This window comes from Anomaloglossus baeobatrachus, chromosome 2, assembly GCF_048569485.1.
Source record: "Anomaloglossus baeobatrachus isolate aAnoBae1 chromosome 2, aAnoBae1.hap1, whole genome shotgun sequence".
NCBI lineage: Eukaryota > Metazoa > Chordata > Amphibia > Anura > Aromobatidae > Anomaloglossus > Anomaloglossus baeobatrachus.
Window position 1 is genome coordinate 37969606 of NC_134354.1, and position 23683 is coordinate 37993288.

At 51.5% G+C, this 23683-nt stretch overlaps 1 protein-coding gene across 2 annotated transcripts in view; it reads right to left on the reverse strand.

Moving 5' to 3' along the window:
• DOP1B (DOP1 leucine zipper like protein B) overlaps positions 1-23683 on the reverse strand; it is a 251294-nt gene that overhangs the window by 8955 nt on the left and 218656 nt on the right. For both annotated transcript variants that reach the window (XM_075334991.1, XM_075334990.1), the window contains exon 33: positions 20309-20445. In XM_075334991.1, the coding sequence (XP_075191106.1) occupies positions 20309-20445 (137 nt within the window). The remainder of the gene's footprint in view (positions 1-20308; positions 20446-23683) is intronic.

Below are 23683 nucleotides of genomic sequence, written 5' to 3' on the forward strand. Positions count from 1 at the left end.
GCAGACCCAGCCAGTTTAGTGCAAAAGCTGAAGGAGAATAGCCACCCACAAGTAGAACAGAGAAAAAGCCGGAACAACCGGAGACTCTGTCCACGACAACAGCCGGTGATAACACGCGGAACAAGAAAATTGCCAACAGGCAACAGGGAGGGTGCTGGGTCTCCCAATACGGAACTATAAGAAAAAGAATTTACGGTAAGTAAACAAAATTCTCTTTTTCTTTATCGTTCCTTTGGGAGACCCAGACCATGGGACGTTCCAAAGCAGTCCCTGGGTGGGAAATAAACAGAAAAAAGGCAAGAAGTAGGCAGAACCTAACTTCACAAATGGGCGACAGCCGCCTGAAGGATGCGTCTGCCCAAGCTCGCATCTGCCGAAGCATGAGCATGCACTTGGTAGTGCTTCGAAAAGGTATGCAGGCTAGTCCAAGTGGCAGCCTGACAGACTTGTTGAGCCGTAGCCTGGTGCCTGAAAGCCCAAGAGGCACCAACAGCTCTGGTCGAATGTGCCTTGATCCCCGGCGGGGGAGGCACCTGAGAACTCTGGTAGGCGTCCGAAATGGTCGATCTAATCCAACGGGCCAAGGTCGGCTTAGAAGCAGAGAGGCCCTTGTGCCGACCTGTGGTTAGCACAAAAAGAGAAGTGCACCGTCTAAGAGCAGCGGTGCGAGACACATAGATCCGGAGCGCACGCACCAGATCCAGAGTATGCAGCGCTTTTTCAAAGCGATGAACAGGAGCCGGACAAAAGGAAGGCAGGGAAATGTCCTGGTTAAGGTGGAAAGAAGAGACCACCTTAGGAAGAAAATCCGGAGTCGGACGGAGAACCACCTTGTCTTGATGAAAAACTAAAAAAGGTGACTCTGAAGAGAGCGCGGCCAAATCGGAGACTCTCCTGAGGGAAGTTATGGCCACCAGAAAAACCACTTTCTGTGAAAGACTATGCAAAGAGACCTCCCTAAGAGGCTCAAAAGGGGGGTTTCTTCAAAACCGTGGGAACTAAATTAAGGTCCCAGGGATCCAACGGCCGCCAGTAAGGCGGAATGATGTGAGACGCGCCTTGCATGAAGGTGCGGACCTGAGCCAGCCGAGCGAGACGCCGCTGGAACAGAACTGACAGAGCTGAGACTTGTCTCTTGAGCGAGTTGAGGGACAGTCCTAGCTGCAGACCGGACTGTAGAAAAGACAGAAGGGTCGGCAAGGAGAATGGCCAAGGAGGATGGTCAGTAGAGCGACACCAGGACAGGAAAATTTTCCAAGTCCTGTGATAGATCTTAGCGGAGGAAGACTTACGGGCCCGAGTCATAGTGGAGATGACTTCAGGAGGGATACCAGAAGCCGTCAAGATCCAGGACTCAAGAGCCACGCCGTCAATCTGAGAGCCGCAGAATTCAGGTGGAAAAACGGACCTTGTGAGAGTAGGTCTGGACGGTCCGGGAGATGCCACGGCATCTCTACGGACAGATGGAGCAGGTCTGGATACCAAGCTCGCCTGGGCCAGTCCGGTGCAATGAGGATGACTCGACAGCACAGCCCTCCATTCTGATCTTGCGCAGAACTCTGGGCAAGAGAGCTAGAGGGGGAAACACGTAGGACAGACGAAACTGGGACCAGTCTTGAACCAGTGCATCCGCGGCGAATGCCTGAGGGTCGTGGGAGCGAGCCACGTAAACGGGAACCTTGTTGTTGTGACGGGATGCCATTAGGTCCACGTCCGGAGTGCCCCATTTGCGGCAGATTGACTGAAACACTGCCGGGTGCAGGGACCACTCGCCACCGTCCACGGTTTGACGGCTGAGATAATCTGCCTCCCAGTTTTCCACGCCTGGGATGTGGACTGCGGATATGGTGGACTTGGAGTCCTCCGCCCATTGAAGGATGCGTTGTACTTCTAACATCGCCAGGCGGCTGCGTGTCCCGCCTTGGTGATTGATGTAGGAAACCGCTGTCGCGTTGTCTGACTGGACTCGAATGTGCCTGCCCGCCAACAGGTGGTGAAAAGCTAGGAGAGCTAGAAGCACGGCTCTGGTTTCCAGCACATTGATTGAAAGGGCTGACTCGGACAGAGTCCAAGTGCCCTGCGCTCTGTGGTGGAGATATACCGCTCCCCAGCCGGATAGACTGGCATCCGTGGTGAGAATCACCCAGGACGGGGCCAGGAAGGAGCGCCCCTGGGACAGGGAGAGGGGCCGAAGCCACCACTGAAGAGAGCTCCTGGTTTGTGGCGACAGAGCCACTAACCTGTGTAAGGAGGAAGGCCGCTTGTCCCAACAGCAGAGAATGTCCAGCTGCAGGGGGCGCAGATGGAACTGGGCAAAGGAAACAGCCTCCATGGACGCCACCATTTGACCCAGCACCTGCATCAGACGCCTGAGGGTATAACGGCGGGGCCTCAGCAGAGAGCGCACCGCTAGCTGGAGGGACTGCTGTTTGACTAAGGGCAACTTCACAAATGCCGTCAAGGTCTCGAACTGCATCCCTAGGTACGTGAGACTCTGGGTCGGAGTCAGAGTGGATTTGGGCAGATTGACCAGCCACCCGAATTGAGCTAGAGTGGAGAGAGTGAGCGAGACACTCCGCTGACAGTCTGCGCTGGATGAAGCCTTGACTAGAAGGTCGTCCAGGTAAGGAATCACTGCCAACCCCTGGAGGTGCAGAATTGCAATCACTGCTGCCATGACCTTGGTGAATACCCGAGGGGCCGTGGCCAACCCGAAGGGGAGAGCCACGAATTGGAAGTGATCTTCTCCTACTGCAAAACGTAGCCAACGCTGGTGTGACACTGCAATTGGCACATGCAGATAGGCATCTCTGATGTCGATGGATGCCAGGAAATCCCCTTGGGACATAGAGGCAATGACTGATCGCAGAGACTCCATGCGAAAGCGCCACACCTGAACATGCTTGTTGAGAAGCTCCAGATCCAGGATGGGCCGGAAGGTACCGTCCTTTTTGGGGACTAGGAAGAGGTTTGAGTAGAAACCTCTGAACCGTTCCCGGGCGGGAACCGGTACAATTACTCCATTGGCCTGTAAGGCTGCCACGGCCTGTGAGAAGGCGGCGGCCTTGGAGCAGGGGGGAGTTGAGAGAAAAAATCTGTTTGGCGGACTGGAAGAGAATTCTATCCTGTAGCCGTGGGAGATGATATCTCTCACCCACTGATCGGAGACGTGTTGAAACCAAGCGTCGCCAAAGTGGGAGAGCCTGCCACCGACTAAGGACGTTGCTGGAGCGGGCAGATAGTCACGAGGAGGCTGTCTTAGTGGCAGCAGCTCCTGCGGTCTTCTGTGGACGCGCTTTTGTGCGCCAGTTGGATTTCTGGTCCTTGGCTGAGTTAGCGGACGAGGCCGAGGGCTTCTGCAGTGGGGAGTGTCCCTCCCCTGTACAGAACGGCCGCCGGGAGGAGCCGAGCCTGTCCCTCTGCATGAATGACATGCGAGGGCAGTGAAACAGAAACTAGGCCTCCGGCGAAGCCGAGGCCTAAATTTGAGCGGCGCGGCCGACGCCCAGGCACCGTCGGCGCGGTTCTCAGGCGACAGCTAGAGAACCCGCCAGAAATGTCAGTAAACACAATAAGCACACTCTCCCCCAACAATAAAGTACAGGGACCCCGAAATCTAAACGTCTCAGGTACTTAGCTGCTGAGACGCAGGGCCAAGTCCCTGGGGATGAGTGCTCCGGTCCAGCAGGGTCCTGAAGGGCTACGGATGGAGACCGGTGTCCTGCCAAGCATGGAGACCGTGCTGGCTCCCACTTCAAGCCAGAGCCCAGGAGGGATGGTGAAGGAGCACGGCATGTAAAGGCTCCAGCCTAGGAATCAACCTTACAACACCGCCGACACAGTGGGGTGAGAAGGGACATGCCGGGGGTCCAGACGTGGACCCCACTCTTCAATCTCGTTCCAAAAGGAAAAAATCATATGAGAATGCATGTGTGGATGTATGTGCATATTCAGCAAAGTCCTGGACAGAAGTCCCATGGACTCAGCAAAAGACTGGGAGATAGACCTAGAAAAGGATTCTACCCAAGCCGGGGGTTCAGCCACAGGAGCCGGAGCAGCGTGAGAAACCACTGGGGGTGAGACTCCAGGCTGTGGCACCGCCAAGTTAGAGCAGGCATCACAATGTGGGAAGGTGCTCGGTTCAGGCAGCAGGAGCTTACATGCAGCGCATACAGCATAAAGCTTTGGGGCCTTGCTCCTCGTGTGAGACATGCTGCTGGAGTGGGGGCTCTGCCAGAGAATGAACCCCAGAGAGTATATACAGAGGTCCACAACCGGAGACCGGTTGTGGCTTACCAGACCGCTGGAGCGGTGTTGTGTGCCCTCCAGATCCCGAAGCCCGGACCCCCAAGCACAGCACCTCAGCAGAGATGCTGCAGACCAGCGCTGCAATGACTGATCGCAGAGAGAACGCTGAGAAAATGGCCGCCGGAGCGAAGAGAGGGGGCGGGACTTGCTTGAGGAGCGGGATCTGAAGGGCCATAGAGACCTACAGGGGAGGGGACACACAGGCTTTAGTTTGTGGCATGGAAGTACTCTTCCCGCCAGTAGCTTCCTTAATAATTTCATCCAGCTGTTCTCCGAACAGCCGGGACCCAGCAAAAGGGAGCCCAGCAAGGTACTTCTTTGAAGAAGCATCTGCCTTCCACTCTCGAAGCCACAAGATTCTGCGGATAGCGAGGGAATTAGCCGAAGCCACCGCAGTGCGGTGAGAAGCCTCCAGCATGGCAGACATGGCATAGGATGAAAATGCCGAAGCTTGGGAAGTTAAGGCATCCATTTCGGGCATAGATTTCCTGGTGAGGGAATGCATCTTCTCTAGAGAAGCAGAGATGGCCTTGAGAGCCCACACTGCTGCAAAAGTCGGAGAAAACGCGGCCCCCGCCGCTTCATACACAGATTTGGCCAGAAGGTCAATCTGGCGGTCAGTGGAATCCTTAAGGGAAGTCTCCTGAACACAAAGCGATAAACTGGCTGGGTCTGCTCACCAGGGGGTGTATAAGCTCAGGGGGAGGAGCTACACTTTTAAGTGTAGTACTTTGTGTGTCCTCCGGAGGCAGAAGCTAAACACCCATGGTCTGGGTCTCCCAAAGGAACGCTAAAGAAAAAACAGATACGCACCTGTCCACATTGTAAAAGTGCTGCCAGTACGGTTTGAACTCAGGTCAGTACCAGCGGTTTTTTAAAAGAAAATTTACAGCTGTATATTGATAAATGCGCTAGTATTGGTACCAATTTATTTTAATTTTATTAAATTGGTTTTTATGACTGTCCATCAGAGGTAAATAAAGAAGGGAATTTTGTATACTTACCGTAAATTCCTTTTCTTCTAGCTCCAATTGGGAGACCCAGACAATTGGGTGTATAGCTACTGCCTCCGGAGGCCACACAAAGTATTACACTCAAAAGTGTAAGGCCCCTCCCCTTCTGGCTATACACCCCCAGTGGGATCACTGGCTCACCAGTTTAGTGCAAAAGCAAGAAGGAGGAAAGCCAATAACTGGTTTAAAGACCAATTCAATCCGAAGAAACATCGGAGAACTGCAACCATTCACATGAACAACATGTGTACCGAAAAAAACCCTAAGAAAACAGGGCGGGCGCTGGGTCTCCCAATTGGAGCTAGAAGAAAAGGAATTTACGGTAAGTATACAAAATTCCCTTCTTCTTTGTCGCTCCATTGGGAGACCCAGACAATTGGGATGTCCAAAAGCAGTCCCTGGGTGGGTAAAAGAATACCTCGTGGTAGGGCTGTCAAACAGCCCTTTCGTACAGGTGGGCAACCGCCGCCTGAAGGACTTGTCTACCTAGGCTGGCGTCTGCCGAAGCGTAGGTATGCACCTGATAATGCTTGGTAAAAGTGTGCAGACTCGACCAGGTAGGTGCCTGGCACACCTGCTGAGCCGTAGCCTGGTGCCGTAATGCCCAGGACTCACCCACGGCTCTGGTAGAATGGGCATTCAGCCCTGAGGGAACCGGGAGCCTAGCAGAACGGTAGGTTTCAAGAATTGGTTCCTTGATCCACCGAGTCAGGGTGGATCTGGAAGCTTGCGACCCCTTACGCTGACCAGCGACAAGGACAAAGAGTGCATCCGGGCGGCACAGGAGCGCCGTGCGGGAATGTAGATCCTGAGTGCTCTCACCAGATCCAACAGATGCAAATCCTTTTCAAATTGATGGACTGGATGAGGACACAAAGAAGGTAAGGTGATATCTTGATTGAGATGAAAGTGGGATACCACCTTAGGGAGAAAGTCCGGAATCGGACGCCGAACCCCCTTGTCCTGGTGAAGACCAGGAATGGAGAGTTGCATGACAGCGCTGCTAGCTCGGACACTCTCTGAAGAGACGTGACCGCTACTAGAAGGCCACTTTCTGTGAAAGACGGAAAGGGAAACAACTTTCAAAAGCTCGAAAGGCGGCTTCAAGAGAGTCATTAGAACCTTGTTCAGACTCCAGAGCTCTAATGGCCGCTTGTACGGAGTGATGAGAAGACAAACTCCCTGCAGGAACGTGCATACCTGCGGAAGTCGGCTAGGCGTTTCTGAAAAAATACAGATAGCGCTGAGACTTGTCCTTTAAGGGAGCTGAGCGACCAACTATTTTCCAACCAAGATTGTAGGAAGGAAGGAAAAATAGGCGATGCAAATGGCCAGGGAGAAACTCCTTGAGCAGAGCACCAAGATAAGAATATCTTCCACGATCTGTGGTAGATCTTGGCGGACGTTGGCTTCTTGGCCTGCGTCATGGTCACAACCACTCCTGAGATAATCCTGAAGACGCTAGGATCCAGGACTCACTGGCTACACCGTCATGTTCAGGGCCGCAGAGTTCAGATGGAAAAAAGGGCCCTTGAAACAGCAAGTCTGGTCGGTCTGGTAGTGGCCACGGTTGGCCCACCGTGAGGTACCACAGATCCGGGAACCCCGACCTCCTCGGCCAATCTGCGACCAATGTTGAACTGAGGCGTCCGCCGCCAGAGCTCGATGATCGTGAGACTGTGCTATGAAGCCGGAACAAAGTTGTTGTGCCGTGACGCCATTATGTCGACGTCCGGCATCCCGCAGCGGCGACAGATCTCCTGAAACCCGTCCGGGTGAAGAAACCAGTCCCCTGCGTCCATACCCTGGCGACTGAGGAAGTCTGCTTCCTAGTTTACCACGCCTGGTATGTGAACTGCGGATATGGTGGATGCCGTGTCTTCCACCCACGTTAGAATCCGCCGGACTTCCTGGAAGGCTTGCCGGCTGCGTGTTCTTCCGTGGTGGTTGATGTATGCCACCGCTGTGGAGATATCCGACTGAATTCGGATGTGCTTGCTTTTCAGCCACTGCTGGAAGGCTTGTAGGACAAGATACACTGCTCTGATTTCCAGAACATTGATCTGAAGGGTGGACTCTTGCTGAATCCACGTACCTTGAGCCCTGTGGCGGAGAAAAAACTGCTCCCCACTCTGATAGACTCGTGCCTGTCGTAACTACCGCCCAGGATGGGGGTAGGAAGGACCTTTTTTCTGACCATGAGGTGGGAAGAAGCCACCACCGTAGAGATTCTTTGGCCGCCTGAGAAGGGGAGACGTCTCTGTCGATGGGCGTCGACTTCCCGTCTCATTGGCGGGGAATGTCCCATTGTAGTGGACGCAGATGAAACTGCGCGAAAGGGACTGCCGCCATTGCTACCATCTTACGTGAGAAGTGCATGAGGCGTCTCAATGTGTGCGACTGATCCTAAGGAGAGAATGCAGCCTTGTCTGTAGTGAACGCTGTTTGTCTAGCGGAAGCTTCACTATCGCTGAGAGAGTATGAAACTCCATGCCTAGATATGTTAGTGATTGGCCCGGGGTCGGATCTGACTTTGAAAAGTTGATGATCCACCCGAAACTCTGGAGAGTCTCCAGCGCACCGTTCGGCTGTGTTGGCATGTTCCTTAAGAGGGTGCCTTGACAAGTAGATCTCCCAAACACGGGATCACAGAGTGACCTTGAGATTGCAGGACTGGTACTACTGCTGGCATGACCTTAGCGAAGACCCGTGGGGCTATCGCCAGCCAGAAGGCAGGGTTACGAACTGAAGGTGTTCGCGTCTTATAACAAAGCGTAAAAACGCTGGAGCTCTGGATCAATCGGCACGTGGGGATAAGCATCCTTGACGTCTATCGATGTTAGGAAATTCCCTTGAAACATTGAGGCGATGACGGAGCGGGGGATTACATCCGGAACCGCCTGGTGTTCACGAGCCGGTTGAGCCGTGTTAGATCCAGAACGGGACGGAAATACTCGTCCTTTCTTGGCATCGCAAATAATTCGGAGTAAAAACCGTGACCTTGTTCCTGAAGAGGAACGGGGGTCACCACTCGTTGTGCCTTTAGAGTACCCACCGCCTGCAGAAGAGCGTCGGCTCGGTCGGGAGGTGGAGAAGTTCTGAAGAATTGAGTTGGAGGACGAGAACTGAACTCTATCCTGTACCCGTGAGAAAGAATGTCTCTCACCCAACGGTCTTTGACCTGTGACAGCGAAATATCGCCAAGGCGGGAGAGCCTGCTACCGACCGAGGATGCGGAGAGAGGAGGCCGCAAGTCATGAGGAAGCCTCTTGGAAGTGGGTTTTCAGGCTGTCTTTTTTGGGCGTGACTGAGCCCGCCAAGAAACTGAGCTCCTCTGATCCTTTTGAGTCCTCTTTGGACGAGGAGAAATGGGACCTGCCCGAGCCTTGAAAAAACCGAAAACCCCGACTGTGGTATGTTGGGGTTTGTTTTGTCTGGGCTGAGGTAAGGAAGAATCCTTACTCTTGAACTGTTTAATGATTACATCTCACGCACACTAAACAGTCGGTCAGCAGAACAAGGCAAACTGGTTAAGCCCTTTTTTGGAAGCAGAATCTGCCTTCTATTCAGTTAACACCCAGGCCCTGCGTAAAACCACGGAGTGAGCGGACGCCACTGCCGTACGGGTCGTAGAGTCCAGGACAGCATTAATCGCCTAAGACGCAAATGCAGACATTTGAGCGGTTAAGGATGACACTTGCGGAACAGATGTACGTGTGACCGTGTCCATCTGTGTAAGACAAGCTGAAGTAGCTTGGGGTGCCTCTACGGCTGCGAATGCTGGAGCTAACAGCGCGCCGATAGCCTCATAGATGGGTTTCGACCAGAGATCCCTCTGTCTGTCAGTGGCATCTTTAAGTGCAGCCCCATCTTCCACTGCAACTATGGATCTAGCTGCAAGCTGGAGATTGGAGGATGCCCCTTGGGACACTGGGTCCAGCCATTGCCCACGTCAGGGGGTAGGGATAACGTGTATCCTCAGCCGTTTGGGGAAGCGCTTAACTGGATAAGCGTGGTGTTCCTGGACTGCCTGTGTAAAGTCAGGGTGGTCAAGGAAAGTATTTAATTTACGCTTGGGATACGTGAATGGAATTTCTCCTGCTATGAAGCTGACTCTTCCACTGGAGGAGCTGGGGGAGAAATAACTAACATTCTATTGATGGACGCTATGAGATTATTGACTATGGCGTCACCATCAGGTGTATCCAGATTGAGATCGGTCTCAGGATTAGATCTTGAGCAGCTACCTCCGCCACATCACACAGAGAGTCCGCTTGCTGGGACCCTGACTAGTGTGATGAAGTCGATGGCCGCTCATAGTGAGCCTCTCAGACTATCTGGACTGTCGTCCGTGTCAGAGCCGTCACTCTGGGAAGCACATGACCATTCGGAGCTCAAATTTGTTCCCACTGAGGGGGACCATGGATAATGATGAACAGTGGCCATGGATTTGAGAGACTTGTCTGGACTGCAAGGCTTCTAGTATCATAGCCATAGTCTCAGAAAATCTGTCAGTAAATACTGCAGGCACCGTCCCCATGTCCTGGACGGTTAGCAGAGACTCCGTAGTATACAATGGGGGTCTATGTACACTGCCGGCCATATAGCCATACATGCTGTACCGGCTGCATAGAAAACATGTGCTTCTGCACCTCTGTTTTACACAGACAATATGCTGTTATGTCCTCCGCACAATCAAGGAGGGTATATACAAAAATGCAGCTAAACAGTGCAATGCATAGTGAATAAACATATATGTATATGTGCACTGCGGCACTAGTGGAGTCAGCCCCACAGGTGCTACTTAACGCCTGGTCACAGCGGTTGTGTGACTATCCGAATCCCTGCTAGGGATTCCTAAACTTGTCTCTTCTGTCGCTACAGAAAACACTGACAAGAATGGCTGCCGGCGTCCTGTGCAGAGGAAGAAGCCGTGGGCGTGCCTGACAAAGTGCGGGAATCCGGCTTCACAGTGTACACAGTGAGAGGGGTGGAGTATGCAAAGCATACTCCAGCTCTCAGCGCTGCCGGATTCACCGTGCATCCAGTGAGAGGGGTGGAGTATGCAAAGCATACTCCAGCTCTCAGCGCTGCCGTGCTGTGCAGCGTCACGCCCCTACCCTGACTGGCAGGTCTGTGGGCGGAAACGAAGTGAGACTAGGCCGCGCAAGCCGGGGACTCGAGTGATAAGCGCGGCCGGCATATAAGCCTTGGTCGGCGCGGAAGTCCCCGGCGCACCACAAGTCCCAGCCGCGCCCGAAATAAAAATGGCAACGGCGGTTAGCGCGGTAGTCCCCTAATACACTAACACACCCAGCAAGCTGTAGTGTGCGATGGCACTAGTGCGGGCAGCGCCGCCGTCCCTGGCGCACTAACACACCCAGCAGTGCTGCCGTGTGTCCGTGCGCGGTCCCCACAGGGACACAGAGTACCTTAACGTAGCAGGGCCATGTCCCTGAGGATACTCCGCTCCATGTCCAGCAGATTCCCAGGAGCTGTGGATGGAACACGGCCTCAGTGCCTGGAGACCGATAGGATCCCACTTCACCCAGAGCCCTCAGGGGGATGGGGAAGGAAAGCAGCATGTGGGCTCCAGCCTCCGTACCCGCAATGGGTACCTCAACCTTAACAAACACCCGACAAGAGTGGGGTGAGAAGGGAGCATGCTGGGGGCCCTTTAGTATGGGCCCTCTTTTCTTCCATCCGATATAGTCAGCAGCTACTGCTGACTAAACAGTGGAGCTATGCGTGGATGTCTGACCTCCTTCGCACAAAGCACAAAACTGGTGAGCCAGTGATCCCACTGGGGGTGTATAGCCAGAAGGGGAGGGGCCTTACACTTTTGAGTGTAATACTTTGTGTGGCCTCCGGAGGCAGTAGCTATACACCCAATTGTCTGGGTCTCCCAATGGAGCGACAAAGAAAATTAAAAATATTAAAAATATTAAATCTTTCCTTCGGTCTATTATTACCTTCCTGATTATTAATAATAATAATAACTTGAAATGGCGCAGATTTTTACAAAATTTTATATAATTTTATAAGACATATAAGACATATTTCCCTTGGCAAATTAAGGGTGTTTGCCATAAATCTAGCTGCAAATTCGTGTTATTGAGGGTCTCTAGTGCTGGTCATTATTTATATATCTATAGATCTTAGTAGAGGTGTTTCTTCAAACTGCAGCCCATCCTGACACATGGCTTGGACAGACTGTCGTTTGAATGACGAGGGCCATTTTCTTATATTCTTGGAGAACCCCTTTAATGTAATTTCTATGCTGGAAATACTTTTTGTTCTGCTCCTATGGCTCCGTAAAAGGCAGGGTGGCACAAATGTGTAGGTGCTATGTGACCCCAATGTTAGCACAGTCTCGGTTTGTTCACAAGGATATTTTTTTTACGTGGGCTTCAACTGCTTGTAAGAAGTTTCCTATCATTTCAATGGAAAAAAAAACCTCCTATAGTTTACATTCCATTTTTTTTTCTATAGACTATTGTACTGTTTGCACATGGAAGACACATGTAATTTGCTATGAAATTACAAACTAATGAAAGTATACACTAAGCACATAGTCTTGAAGGGAACAAAGCCTCTATAAAAATTGCACCTTTAGTGATCTAATCGCTGCCTCCGATCTCGGTGCACTCAGGTTTAGCCCCCAAAGATGAGTGCAGGGCTCTACCCCCTGATTCTCCATGATTGACAGCGCTGGCGGGCCAGAGCTTTTACTGCAGACATTGCTTGCTCCAGGATAGTGCTGTCAATCACCAGTGAGGAAGGCGGAGATATGCAAAACCACTGCCCGGAATGGTGCACTAAGCCTCTTGGATGCTCAGACGCTAATTAGCATATTTGATTCAACTTTTGCTCCCTCCTTTCTGCATAAATTGAAGCTTCAATTTTTATAAGAGCTATAGCCACTATAACACTGCTTGCTTTGTTCATGTTGTCAGTTGGGGCTCTCTATCTGCTTTTAAAATGAAGTGAGGGGGGAAATACACTCCCTACACAAAAAAAATGGGGTGCAAAAAAACCAAAACTGTTTAACTCACATAGATTTATGTGAATGCACCCTGAACTTCATTATGTCTCCTCTAAGGCCACCTTCACACATCAGTTTTTTGCCATCAGTCACAATCAGTTTTCTCGACGGAACCGTCGCAGATTGTGGCCAAACTGATGCGACGAATCAGTTTCTCGATGGATCTGACTAGCTGGGGGCTAAATAATAATTGGAGCATACTCAGTTAAAAAAAACGGAATCCGTCGCCAGATTCTGTCATTTGACGGATGATGACGAATCCTGCGCCCATAGGCTTCCATTCTACCAAACGACGGATGATGACGGATCCTGCGCCCATAGGCTTTCATTCCACCAAACGACGGATGATGACGGATCCTGCGCCCATAGGCTTCCATTCCACCAAACGACGGATGATGACGGATCCTGCGCCCATAGGCTTCCAACCTACTAAACTACGGATGACGACGGATCCTGCGCCCATAGGCTTCCATCCTACCAAACGACGGATGATGACGGATCCTGCGCCCATAGGCTTCCATTTTACCAAACGACGGATGATGACGGATCCTGCGCCCATAGGCTTCCATCCTACCAAACGACGGATGACGACGGATCCTGCGCCCATAGGCTTCCATTTTACCAAACGACGGATGATGACGGATCCTGCGCCCATAGGCTTCCATCCTACCAAACGACGGATGATGACGGATCCTGCGCCCCTAGGCTTCCATTCTACCAAACGACGGATGATGACGGATCCTGCGCCCCTAGGCTTCCATTCTACCAAACGACAAATGATGACGGATCCTGCGCCCCTAGGCTTCCATCCTACCAAACAACGGATGATGACGGGGATCCTGCGCCCATAGGCTTCCATTCTACCAAACAACGGATAATGAAGGATCCTGCACCCATAGGCTTCTATTCTACCAAACGACAGACAGCGACGGATCCGTTGCTGTCCGTTTTTTCGACGTACACAAAAAACATTCGGCCCCTTTCACAGATCAGTTTTTTCCCATCAGTCACAATCCGTTTTGTGACTGATGCGACGGATTCCTGTAAAAAAACAGAGCAGTCGTACCCCATTTTTGATGCTAAAGGTTAGTCGCTATGGAAAAAAGCGAGAGATTTTCTGACCAGCAGGGAATTTACACATCAGAGCATGCTCAGTTTAAAAAAACGGATCCGTGGCAGGAATTCGTCATTTGACAGTTTACGGCGGATTCTGCGCCCATAGGATTCCATTAAAACAAATTACGGATGGCGACGAATCCGTCGCTGTCCGTTTTTTCGACACAAACAAAAAACGTTACTGTGAACGTCGTCTCTGTTCTGACGGACACAGATTTTTCGACGTACGACAGAAAAAACATGAGGGCATCTGTCGCAATCCGTCGCCAATACAAGTCAATGAGAAAAAAAACGCATCCAACGGATGAAACGAGAGGCCATCCGTCGCTAATACAAGTCAATGAGAAAAAGAAGGGAATTTTGTTTACTTACCGTAAATTCCTTTTCTTCTAGCTCCAATTGGGAGACCCAGACAATTGGGTGTATAGCTATTGCCTCCGGAGGCCACACAAAGTATTACACTTAAAAGTGTAAGGCCCCTCCCCTTCTGGCTATACACCCCCAGTGGGATCACTGGCTCACCAGTTTTAGTGCCAAAGCAAGAAGGAGGAAAGCCAATAACTGGTTTAAAGACCAATTCAATCCGAGGAAACATCGGAGAACTGAACCATACCACATGAACAACATGTGTACCCGAAAAAACAGAAAAACCCCGAGAAAACAGGGCGGGTGCTGGGTCTCCCAATTGGAGCTAGAAGAAAAGGAATTTACGGTAAGTAAACAAAATTCCCTTCTTCTTTTTCGCTCCTAATTGGGAGACCCAGACAATTGGGACGTCCAAAAGCAGTCCCTGGGTGGGTAAAAGAATACCTCGTGATAGGGCCGTCAAACAGCCCTTTCCTACAGGTGGGCAATCGCCGCCTGAAGGACTTATCTACCTAGGCTGGCGTCTGCCGAAGCGTAGGTATGCACCTGAAAATGCTTGGTAAAAGTATGCAGACTCAATCAGGTAGGTGCCTGACACACCTGCTGAGCCGTAGACTGGTGCCGTAATGCCCAGGATGCACCCACGGCTCTGGTAGAATGGGCCTTCAGCATTGAGAGAACCAGAAGCCCAGTAGAACTGTAGGTTTCAAGAATTGGTTCCTCGATCCCCCGAGCCAGGGTGGATTCAGAAGCTTGCGACTGTTTACGCCGACCAGCGACAAGGACAAAGAGTGCATCCGGGTGGCGCAGGAGCGCCATGCGGGAAGTAGAACCTGAGTGCTCTCACCAGAACCAACAGATGCAAATCCTTCTGAAATTGATGGACTGGACGAGGACACAAAGAAGGTGAGGTGATATCCTGATTGATATGAAAGTGGGATACCACCTTAGGGAGAAATTCCGGAATCGGACGCAGAACTACCCTGTCCTGGTGAAGGACCAGGAAGGGAGATTTGTATGAGAGCGTTGCTAGCTCGGAAACTCTCCTAAGAGACGAGACCGTGACTAGAAGGCCACTTTCCGAGAAAAGCGGGAAGGGAGACCTCTTTCAAAGGCTCGAAAGGCGGCATCTGGAGAGCAATTAGAACCTTGTTCAGATCCCAGGGCTCTAACGGCCGCTTGTACGGAGTGCTGAGACGACAAACTCCCCGTAGGAACGTGCGTACCTGAGGAAGTCGTTTCTGAAAAAATACAGATAGCGCTGAGACTTGTCCCTAAAGGGAACTGAGCGACAACCCTTTTTCCAACCTAGATTGCAGGAAGGAAGGAAACATAGACGATGCAACCGGCCAGGGAGAAACACCCTGCGCCGAGCACCGAGATAAGAATATCTTCCACGTCCTGTGGTCAATCTTGGCGGACGTTGGTATGCTAGCCTGTCTCATGGTGGCAACCACGTCCTGAGGAAATCCTGACGACACTAGGTTCCAGGACTCAATGCCACACCATCAGGTTGAGGGCCGTAGAATTCAAATGGAAGAATGGCCCTTGAGACAGCCAGTCTGATTGGTCTGGTAGTGCCCCCGGTTAGCCTACCGTGAGGCACCACAGAACCGGGAACCACAACATCCTCGGCCAATCTGTAGCGACGAGGATGGCGCGGCCGCAGTCGGTCCTGATCTAGCGCAGCACTCTGGGCAACAATGCCAGAGGTGGCACATAAGGTAGCTGGAACTGCGACCAATGCTGAACTAAGGCGTCTGCCGCCAGAGCTCGATGATTGTGAAACCGTGCCATGAAGCTGGCACATTGTTGTTGTGCCGTGACGCCATTAGATCGACGTCCGGCCTCTGTCAGCGGCGCCAGATCTCCCGAAACCCGTCCGGGTGAAGAGACCATACCCTTTCGGCCACACCCCGGCGACTTAGGAAGTCAGCTTCCTAGTTTTCCACGCCTGGGATGTGAACTGTGGATATGGTGGATGCCGTGTCTTCCACCCACATCAGAACCTGCCGGACTTCCTGGAAGGCTTGCCGGTTGCGCGTTCTTCCTTGGTGGTTGATGTATGCCACCGCTGTGGAGTTGTCCGACTGAAGTCGGATCGGCTTGCTGTCCAGCTGCTGTTGGAAGGTTTGTAGGGCAAGATACACTGCTCTGTGTTCAAGAACATTGATCTGAAGGGTGGACTCTTGCTGAGTCCACGTACCCTGAGCGCTGTGGTGGAGAAAAACTGCTCCCCACCCTGATAGACTCGCGTCTGTCGTAACTATCGCCCAGGATGGGGATAGGAAGGACCTTCTTTTTGACCATGAGGTGGGAAGAAGCCACCACCGTAGAGATTCCTTGGCCGCCTGAGAAAGAAAGACGACTCTGTTAAGGGAGGTCGACTCCCCGTCCCATTGGCGGAGAATGTCACATTGTAGTGGACGCAGATGAAACTGCGCGAAAAGAACTGCCTCCATTGCTACCATCTTACGTAGGAAGTGCATGAGGCGTCTCAATGTGTGCGACTGGTTCTTAAAGAAGAGATTGCAGCCCGTAGTGAATGCTGTTTGTCTAGCGGAAGCTTCACTATCGCTGAGAGAGTATGAAACTCCATGCCTAGATATGTTAGGCGATAGGGTCGGGGTCGGATCTGACTTCAAAAAGTTGATGATCCACCCAAAACTCTAGAGAGTCTCCAGCGCAACGTTCGGGCAGTGTCGGCATGTTTCCTAAGAGAGTGCCTTGACAAGTAGATCGTCTAAATATGGGATCACAGAGTGACCCTGAGAGTGCAGGACTGTGACTACTGCTGCCCTGACCTTGGCGAAGGACCAGTGGGACTGTCGCTAGCCGAAGGTAGAGCTACGAACAGAAGGTGTTCGTCTCCTATAACGAAGCGTAGAAACGCTAGTGCCCTGGATCAATCGGCACGTGTGGATAAGCATCCTTGATGCCTAATGATGCTAGGAAATCTCCTTGGGACATTGAGGCGATGCATGGCGGAGGGATTCCATCCGGAACCGCCTGGTGTCCACGAGCTTGCTGAGCAGTTTTAGATCCAGAACGGGACGGAACGGCCCGTTCTTATAGGCACCGCAAATAATTTGGGGTAAAAACCGTGACCTTGTTCCTGAAGAGGAACGGGGGTCATCACTCTTTCTGCCTATAGAGTGCACCCTGTTTGCAGAAGAGCAGCGGCTCGGCCGGGAGGTGGAGAAGTTCTGAAGAATCGAGTTGGAGGACGAGAAGTGAGCTCTATCCTGTACCCGTGAGACAGAATGTCTCACACCCAACGGTCATTGACCTATGGCAGCTAAATATCGCCAAGGCGGGTGAGCCTGCTACCGACCGAGGATGCGGAGAGAGGAGGCCGCAAGTCATGAGGAAGCCGCCTTGGAAGCGGGTTTTCAGACTGTCTCTTTTTTGGGCGTGACTGAGCCCGCCAAGAATCTGAGCTCCTCTGATCCTTTTGAGTCCACATTGGACGAGGAAAAATGGGACCTGCCCGAGCCTCGAAAAGACCGAAACCACGACTGCCTCCTGCTCTGTTGGGGTTTGTTGTGTCCGGGCTGAGGAAAGGATGAATCCTTACCCCTGGACTGTTTAATGGTTACATCCAAACGCTCACCAAACAGTCGGTCAGCAGAAAAAGGCAACTGGTTAAGCAACCTTTTTTGGAAGCAGAATCTGCCTTCCATTCACTTAACGAGCAGACCAGGCTCTGCTTAAAAACACGGAGCAGCGGAGGCTACTGCCGTACGGTTCGCAGAGTCTAGGGCAACCTGAATCGCGTAAGAAACAAATGCAGACATTTGAGAGGTTAAGGATGCCACCTGCGGCACAGATGTACGTGTAACCGTGTCAATCTGTGTAAGACAAGCTGAAATAGCTTGGAGTGCCCCAAGGGTGAGAATGCTGGAGCCAACGGTGCGCCGACAGTCTCATAGATGGATTTAGACCAGAGATCCATCTGTCTGTCAGTGGCATCTTTAAGTGCAGCTCCATCTCCCACTGCAACTATGGATCTAGCTACAAGCCTGGAGATTGGAGGATGCCGCTTGGGACACTGGGTCCAGTCCTTGACCACGTCAGGGGGCAGGGATAACGTGTATCCTAAGCCGTTTGGAGAAGCGCATATCTGGATAAGTGTGGTGTTCCTGGACTGCCTCTCTGAAGGCAGAGTGGTCCAGAAAAATACGTGAAGCTGACTCCTCCACTGGAGGAGCTGTGAGAAATAACCAACATTCTATTGATGGACGCTATAAGATTATTCACTATGGCGTCACCATCAGGTGTATCCAGATTGAGAGCAGTCTCAGGATCAGAATTCTGAGCCGCTACTTCCGCTTCATTACACAGAGAGTCCTTCTGCTAGGACCCTGATGAAACCGAGGGCCGCTCATAGCGAGCCCGCTTAGGCTGTCTGGGACTGACGTCTGTGCAGAGCCGTGACTCTGGGATGCGTGTGACATTCCCGGAGCTGTTAGTTGTTCACACTGAGGGGGGCCATGGATCAATGATTCAACAGTGCCCATGTTGTGAGAGACATGTCCGGACTGCTAGGCTTCTAGTATCATAGCCATAGTCTCAGAAAATCTGTCAGTAAATACTGCAGACACCGTCCTCATCCTCTGGCCATTAGCAGAGACTCCGGCTGAGTTAGACATAATGGGGGTCTATGTAACCTGCCGGCCGTATAGCCGTACATGCTGTACCGGCTGCATAGAAAAACATGTGGTTCTGCACCTTTGTTTTACACAGAGAATATGCTGATAACTCCTCCGCACAATCCAGGAGGGTATATACAACGTGCGACCAAACAGTGCAATGTATATAGTACAAGCATATCTATAAGTGCACTTCTGCACTAGTGGGGTTAGCACCACAGGTGCTGCTTAACGCCTGTTGCAGCGATTGTGTGACTATCAGAATGCCAGGGTCTTCCACACTTGTCTCTGTATCGTACAGAAACTGACACTAATGGCTGCCGGCGTCCTTGTAGAGAAGGAAGCCGTGGGCGTGCCTGAGAAAGTGCGGGAATCCGGTTTCACAGTGCACACAGTGAGAGGGGTGGAGTATGCAAAACATACTCCAGCTCTCAGCGCTGCTGTGCTATGCAGCGTCACGCCCCTACCCTGACTGTCAGGCCTGTGGGCGGTAACGAAGGGAGACTAGGCCCAGAAGCCGGGGACTCGAGTTAATAAGCGCGGCCGGCATATCAGTGCTGGCCGGCGCGGAAGTCCCCGGCGCACCACAAATCCCAGCGGCGCCTTAAATAAAAATGGCAGCGGCGGTTAGCGAAATAGTCACCCAATACACTAACACACCCAGCAACGCTGTGGTGTGCGATGGCACTAGTGCGGACAGCGCCGCTGTCCCTGGCGCACTAACACACCCAGCAGTGCTGCAGTGTGTCTGCGCGGTCCCCACAGGGACACAGAGTACCTCCATGTAGCAGGGCCATGTCCCTGAAGATACTCCGCTCCATGTCCAGCAGATACCAGGGGCTGTGGATGGAGCACGGTCTCAGTGCCTGGAGACCGATAGAATCCCACTTCACCCAGAGCCCTGTAAAAAGGGATGGGGAAGGAAGCAGCATGTGGGCTCCAGCCTCCGTACCCGCAATGGGTACCTCAACCTTAACAAACACCTCCGACATGAAGTGGGGTGAGAAGGGAGCATGCTGGGGGCCCTGTATGGGCCCTCTTTTCTTCCATCCGACATAGTCAGCAGCTGCTGCTGACTAAACAGTGGAGCTATGCGTGGATGTGTTGCCTCCTTCGCACAAAGCACAAAACTGGTGAGCCAGTGATCCCACTGGGGGTGTATAGCCAGAAGGGGAGGGGCCTTACACTTTTAAGTGTAATACTTTGTGTGGCCTCCGGAGGCAATAGCTATACACCCAATTGTCTGGGTCTCCCAATTAGGAGCGAAAAAGAAAAACAGATCCAGCAGCATCAGTCGACGGATCAGTTTTTTCAAAATTCTACGGATTGTGACTGATGGCAAAAAACCGATGTGTGAAAGGGGCTTAACCTGACGTTATCTGTTAAAATAGTGGTCAATTACAGATGTGGGAAGCCATGCAGGGACAATTAGTTTTTAGCAATGGTTTATCTCAAGGCTATGCCACCATTTATGGTTCAGATGTAAGCATATCACGGTCCATACACGCACTGCAGCGCCTGGACTGACCGCAGGTCTACCACCCCGAAATTACAGCCTCATATGTGTCTATGAGGTTGTAAATTTGGATGGGGAGACCTACGTTCAATCCTAATATTAGGGTGACTGTGAACTATGCAATGACTAAACCTGACTTCTGATATCTGGAATGTAGAAGAGTTGAAGGGGGTTGGCAATAATGTATTTAAAAATATTTGATTTGTGATTGTGGGGGTCCGATATCTGGAATGTAGAAGAGTGGGGGGGGGGGGGGGGACTAATGCATTTCAGGGCACAGTTCTTCACTCACCAGTTCGGTCACCATAATCGGCCACAACGAGGTCAGATGCTGTGGAGCGATCCTCAGTAACAAGACGCGGAAAAACAGGAACATCTGTGCCGCCATTATGGGCATCTGCCCCATACGGATATTATCTGTCAGACGCTCTGAAAAATAAAGCAGGTAAAATAGTGATTCCAAATCTGTCACATCAAAGTACTTAGATTGTGAGCCCCAATGGGGACAGCTATGATGGTGATCTCTGCAAAGCGCTGCGGTATATAATAATGTGAGGGTAGGCCAGGGCTGTAGGCTGTTTGTCCAGATGTAATAAGATGATCTGTGTGTTTAAATAATCAAAGTATAGATGTTGCATAATTATCTCTGTGTCTATATGACAATGGCATAGAAGCTTCATAATATGATTCTAAGATGTCTATTCCGCAGTGTGTTAAAGATAATGAAGCCAAAAGGAACAATGAACAAAGAGGTATTCATAACATCCTGAGAGAAATCATAATCAGTTGGCTCACACCATGTGGGATGTGAAATGTAAGATGTGGGATGTGAGATGTGAGATGTGAGATGTGGGATGTGGGATGTGAGATGTGGGATGTGAGATGTGAGATGTGAGATGTGGGATGTGAGATGTGGGATGTGAGATGTGAGATGTGAGATGTGGGATGTGAGATGTGAGATGTGGGATGTGGGATGTGGGATGTGGGATGTGAGATGTGAGATGTGGGATGTGGGATGTGGGATGTGAGATGTGGGATGTGAGATGTGAGATGTGGGATGTGAGATGTGGGATGTGGGATGTGGGATGTGAGATGTGGGATGTGGGATGTGGGATGTGAGATGTGGGATGTGAGATGTGGGATGTGAGATGTGGGATGTGAGATGTGGGATGTGAGATGTGGGATGTGGGATGTGAGATGTGGGATGTGAGATGTGAGATGTGGGATGTGAGATGTGGGATGTGGGATGTGGGATGTGAGATGTGGGATGTGAGATGTGGGATGTGAGATGTGGGATGTGAGATGTGGGATGTGAGATGTGGGATGTGGCATGTGAGATGTGGCATGTGAGATGTGGGATGTGAGATGTGGGATGTGGCATGTGAGATGTGGGATGTGAGATGTGGGATGTGGGATGTGGGATGTGAGATGTGGGATGTGAGATGTGAGATGTGGGATGTGGGATGTGGGATGTGGGATGTGGGATGTGAGATGTGAGATGTGGGATGTGGGATGTGGGATGTGGGATGTGAGATGTGAGATGTGGGATGTGAGATGTGGGATGTGGGATGTGGGATGTGAGATGTGGGATGTGGGATGTGAGATGTGGGATGTGAGATGTGGGATGTGAGATGTGGGATGTGAGATGTGGGATGTGAGATGTGGGATGTGGGATGTGAGATGTGAGATGTGAGATGTGGGATGTGGGATGTGGGATGTGGGATGTGGGATGTGAGATGTGGGATGTGAGATGTGGGATGTGAGATGTGGGATGTGAGATGTGGGATGTGAGATGTGGGATGTGGCATGTGAGATGTGGCATGTGAGATGTGGCATGTGAGATGTGAGATGTGGGATGTGAGATGTGGGATGTGGCATGTGAGATGTGGGATGTGAGATGTGGGATGTGAGATGTGGGATGTGGGATGTGGAATGTGAGATGTGAGATGTGAGATGTGAGATGTGGTATGTGGGATGTGAGATGTGGGATGTGAGATGTGGGATGTGAGATGTGGGATGTGAGATGTGGGATGTGAGATGTGGGATGTGAGATGTGGGATGTGAGATGTGGGATGTGAGATGTGGGATGTGAGATGTGGGATGTGGGATGTGGGATGTGAGATGTGGGATGTGAGATGTGGCATGTGAGATGTGGCATGTAAGATGTGGGATGTGGGAGGTGGCATGTGGGATGTGGCATGTGGGATGTGGGATGTGGCATGTGAGATGTGGCATGTGAGATGTGGGATGTGAGATGTGGGATGTGGCATGTGAGATGTGGGATGTGAGATGTGGGATGTGAGATGTGGGATGTGAGATGTGGGATGTGAGATGTGGGATGTGAGATGTGGGATGTGAGATGTGGGATGTGGGATGTGGGATGTGAGATGTGGGATGTGGGATGTGGCATGTGAGATGTGGCATGTAAGATGTGGGATGTGGGAGGTGGCATGTGGGATGTGGCATGTGGGATGTGGCATGTGAGATGTGGCATGTGAGATGTGGGATGTGAGATGTGGGATGTGGCATGTGAGATGTGGGATGTGAGATGTGGGATGTGGGATGTGAGATGTGGGATGTGAGATGTGAGATGTGGGATGTGAGATGTGGGATGTGGGATGTGAGATGTGAGATGTGAGATGTGGGATGTGGGATGTGGGATGTGAGATGTGGGATGTGGGATGTGAGATGTGGGATGTGGGATGTGAGATGTGGGATGTGGGATGTGAGATGTGGGATGTGAGATGTGGGATGTGAGATGTGGGATGTGGGATGTGAGATGTGGGATGTGAGATGTGGGATGTGAGATGTGGGATGTGAGATGTGAGATGTGGGATGTGGGATGTGAGATGTGAGATGTGGGATGTGAGATGTGGGATGTGAGATGTGGGATGTGGCATGTGAGATGTGGCATGTGAGATGTGGCATGTGAGATGTGAGATGTGGGATGTGAGATGTGGGATGTGGCATGTGAGATGTGGGATGTGAGATGTGGGATGTGAGATGTGAGATGTGGGATGTGAGATGTGGGATGTGGCATGTGAGATGTGGGATGTGAGATGTGGGATGTGGGATGTGAGATGTGGGATGTGAGATGTGAGATGTGAGATGTGGGATGTGAGATGTGAGATGTGGGATGTGGGATGTGAGATGTGAGATGTGGGATGTGAGATGTGGGATGTGAGATGTGGGATGTGAGATGTGGGATGTGAGATGTGGGATGTGGGATGTGAGATGTGGGATGTGGGATGTGAGATGTGAGATGTGAGATGTGGGATGTGAGATGTGAGATGTGGGATGTGAGATGTGGGATGTGAGATGTGGGATGTGAGATGTGGGATGTGGCATGTAAGATGTGGGATGTGGCATGTGAGATGTGAGATGTGGGATGTGGGAGGTGGCATGTAAGATGTGGGATGTGGGATGTGGCATGTGAGATGTGGGATGTGAGATGTGAGATGTGGGATGTGAGATGTGGGATGTGGGATGTGAGATGTGGGATGTGAGATGTGGGATGTGAGATGTGGGATGTGAGATGTGGGATGTGAGATGTGGGATGTGAGATGTGGGATGTGAGATGTGGGATGTGAGATGTGGGATGTGGGATGTGGCATGTAAGATGTGGGATGTGGCATGTGAGATGTGAGATGTGGGATGTGGGAGGTGG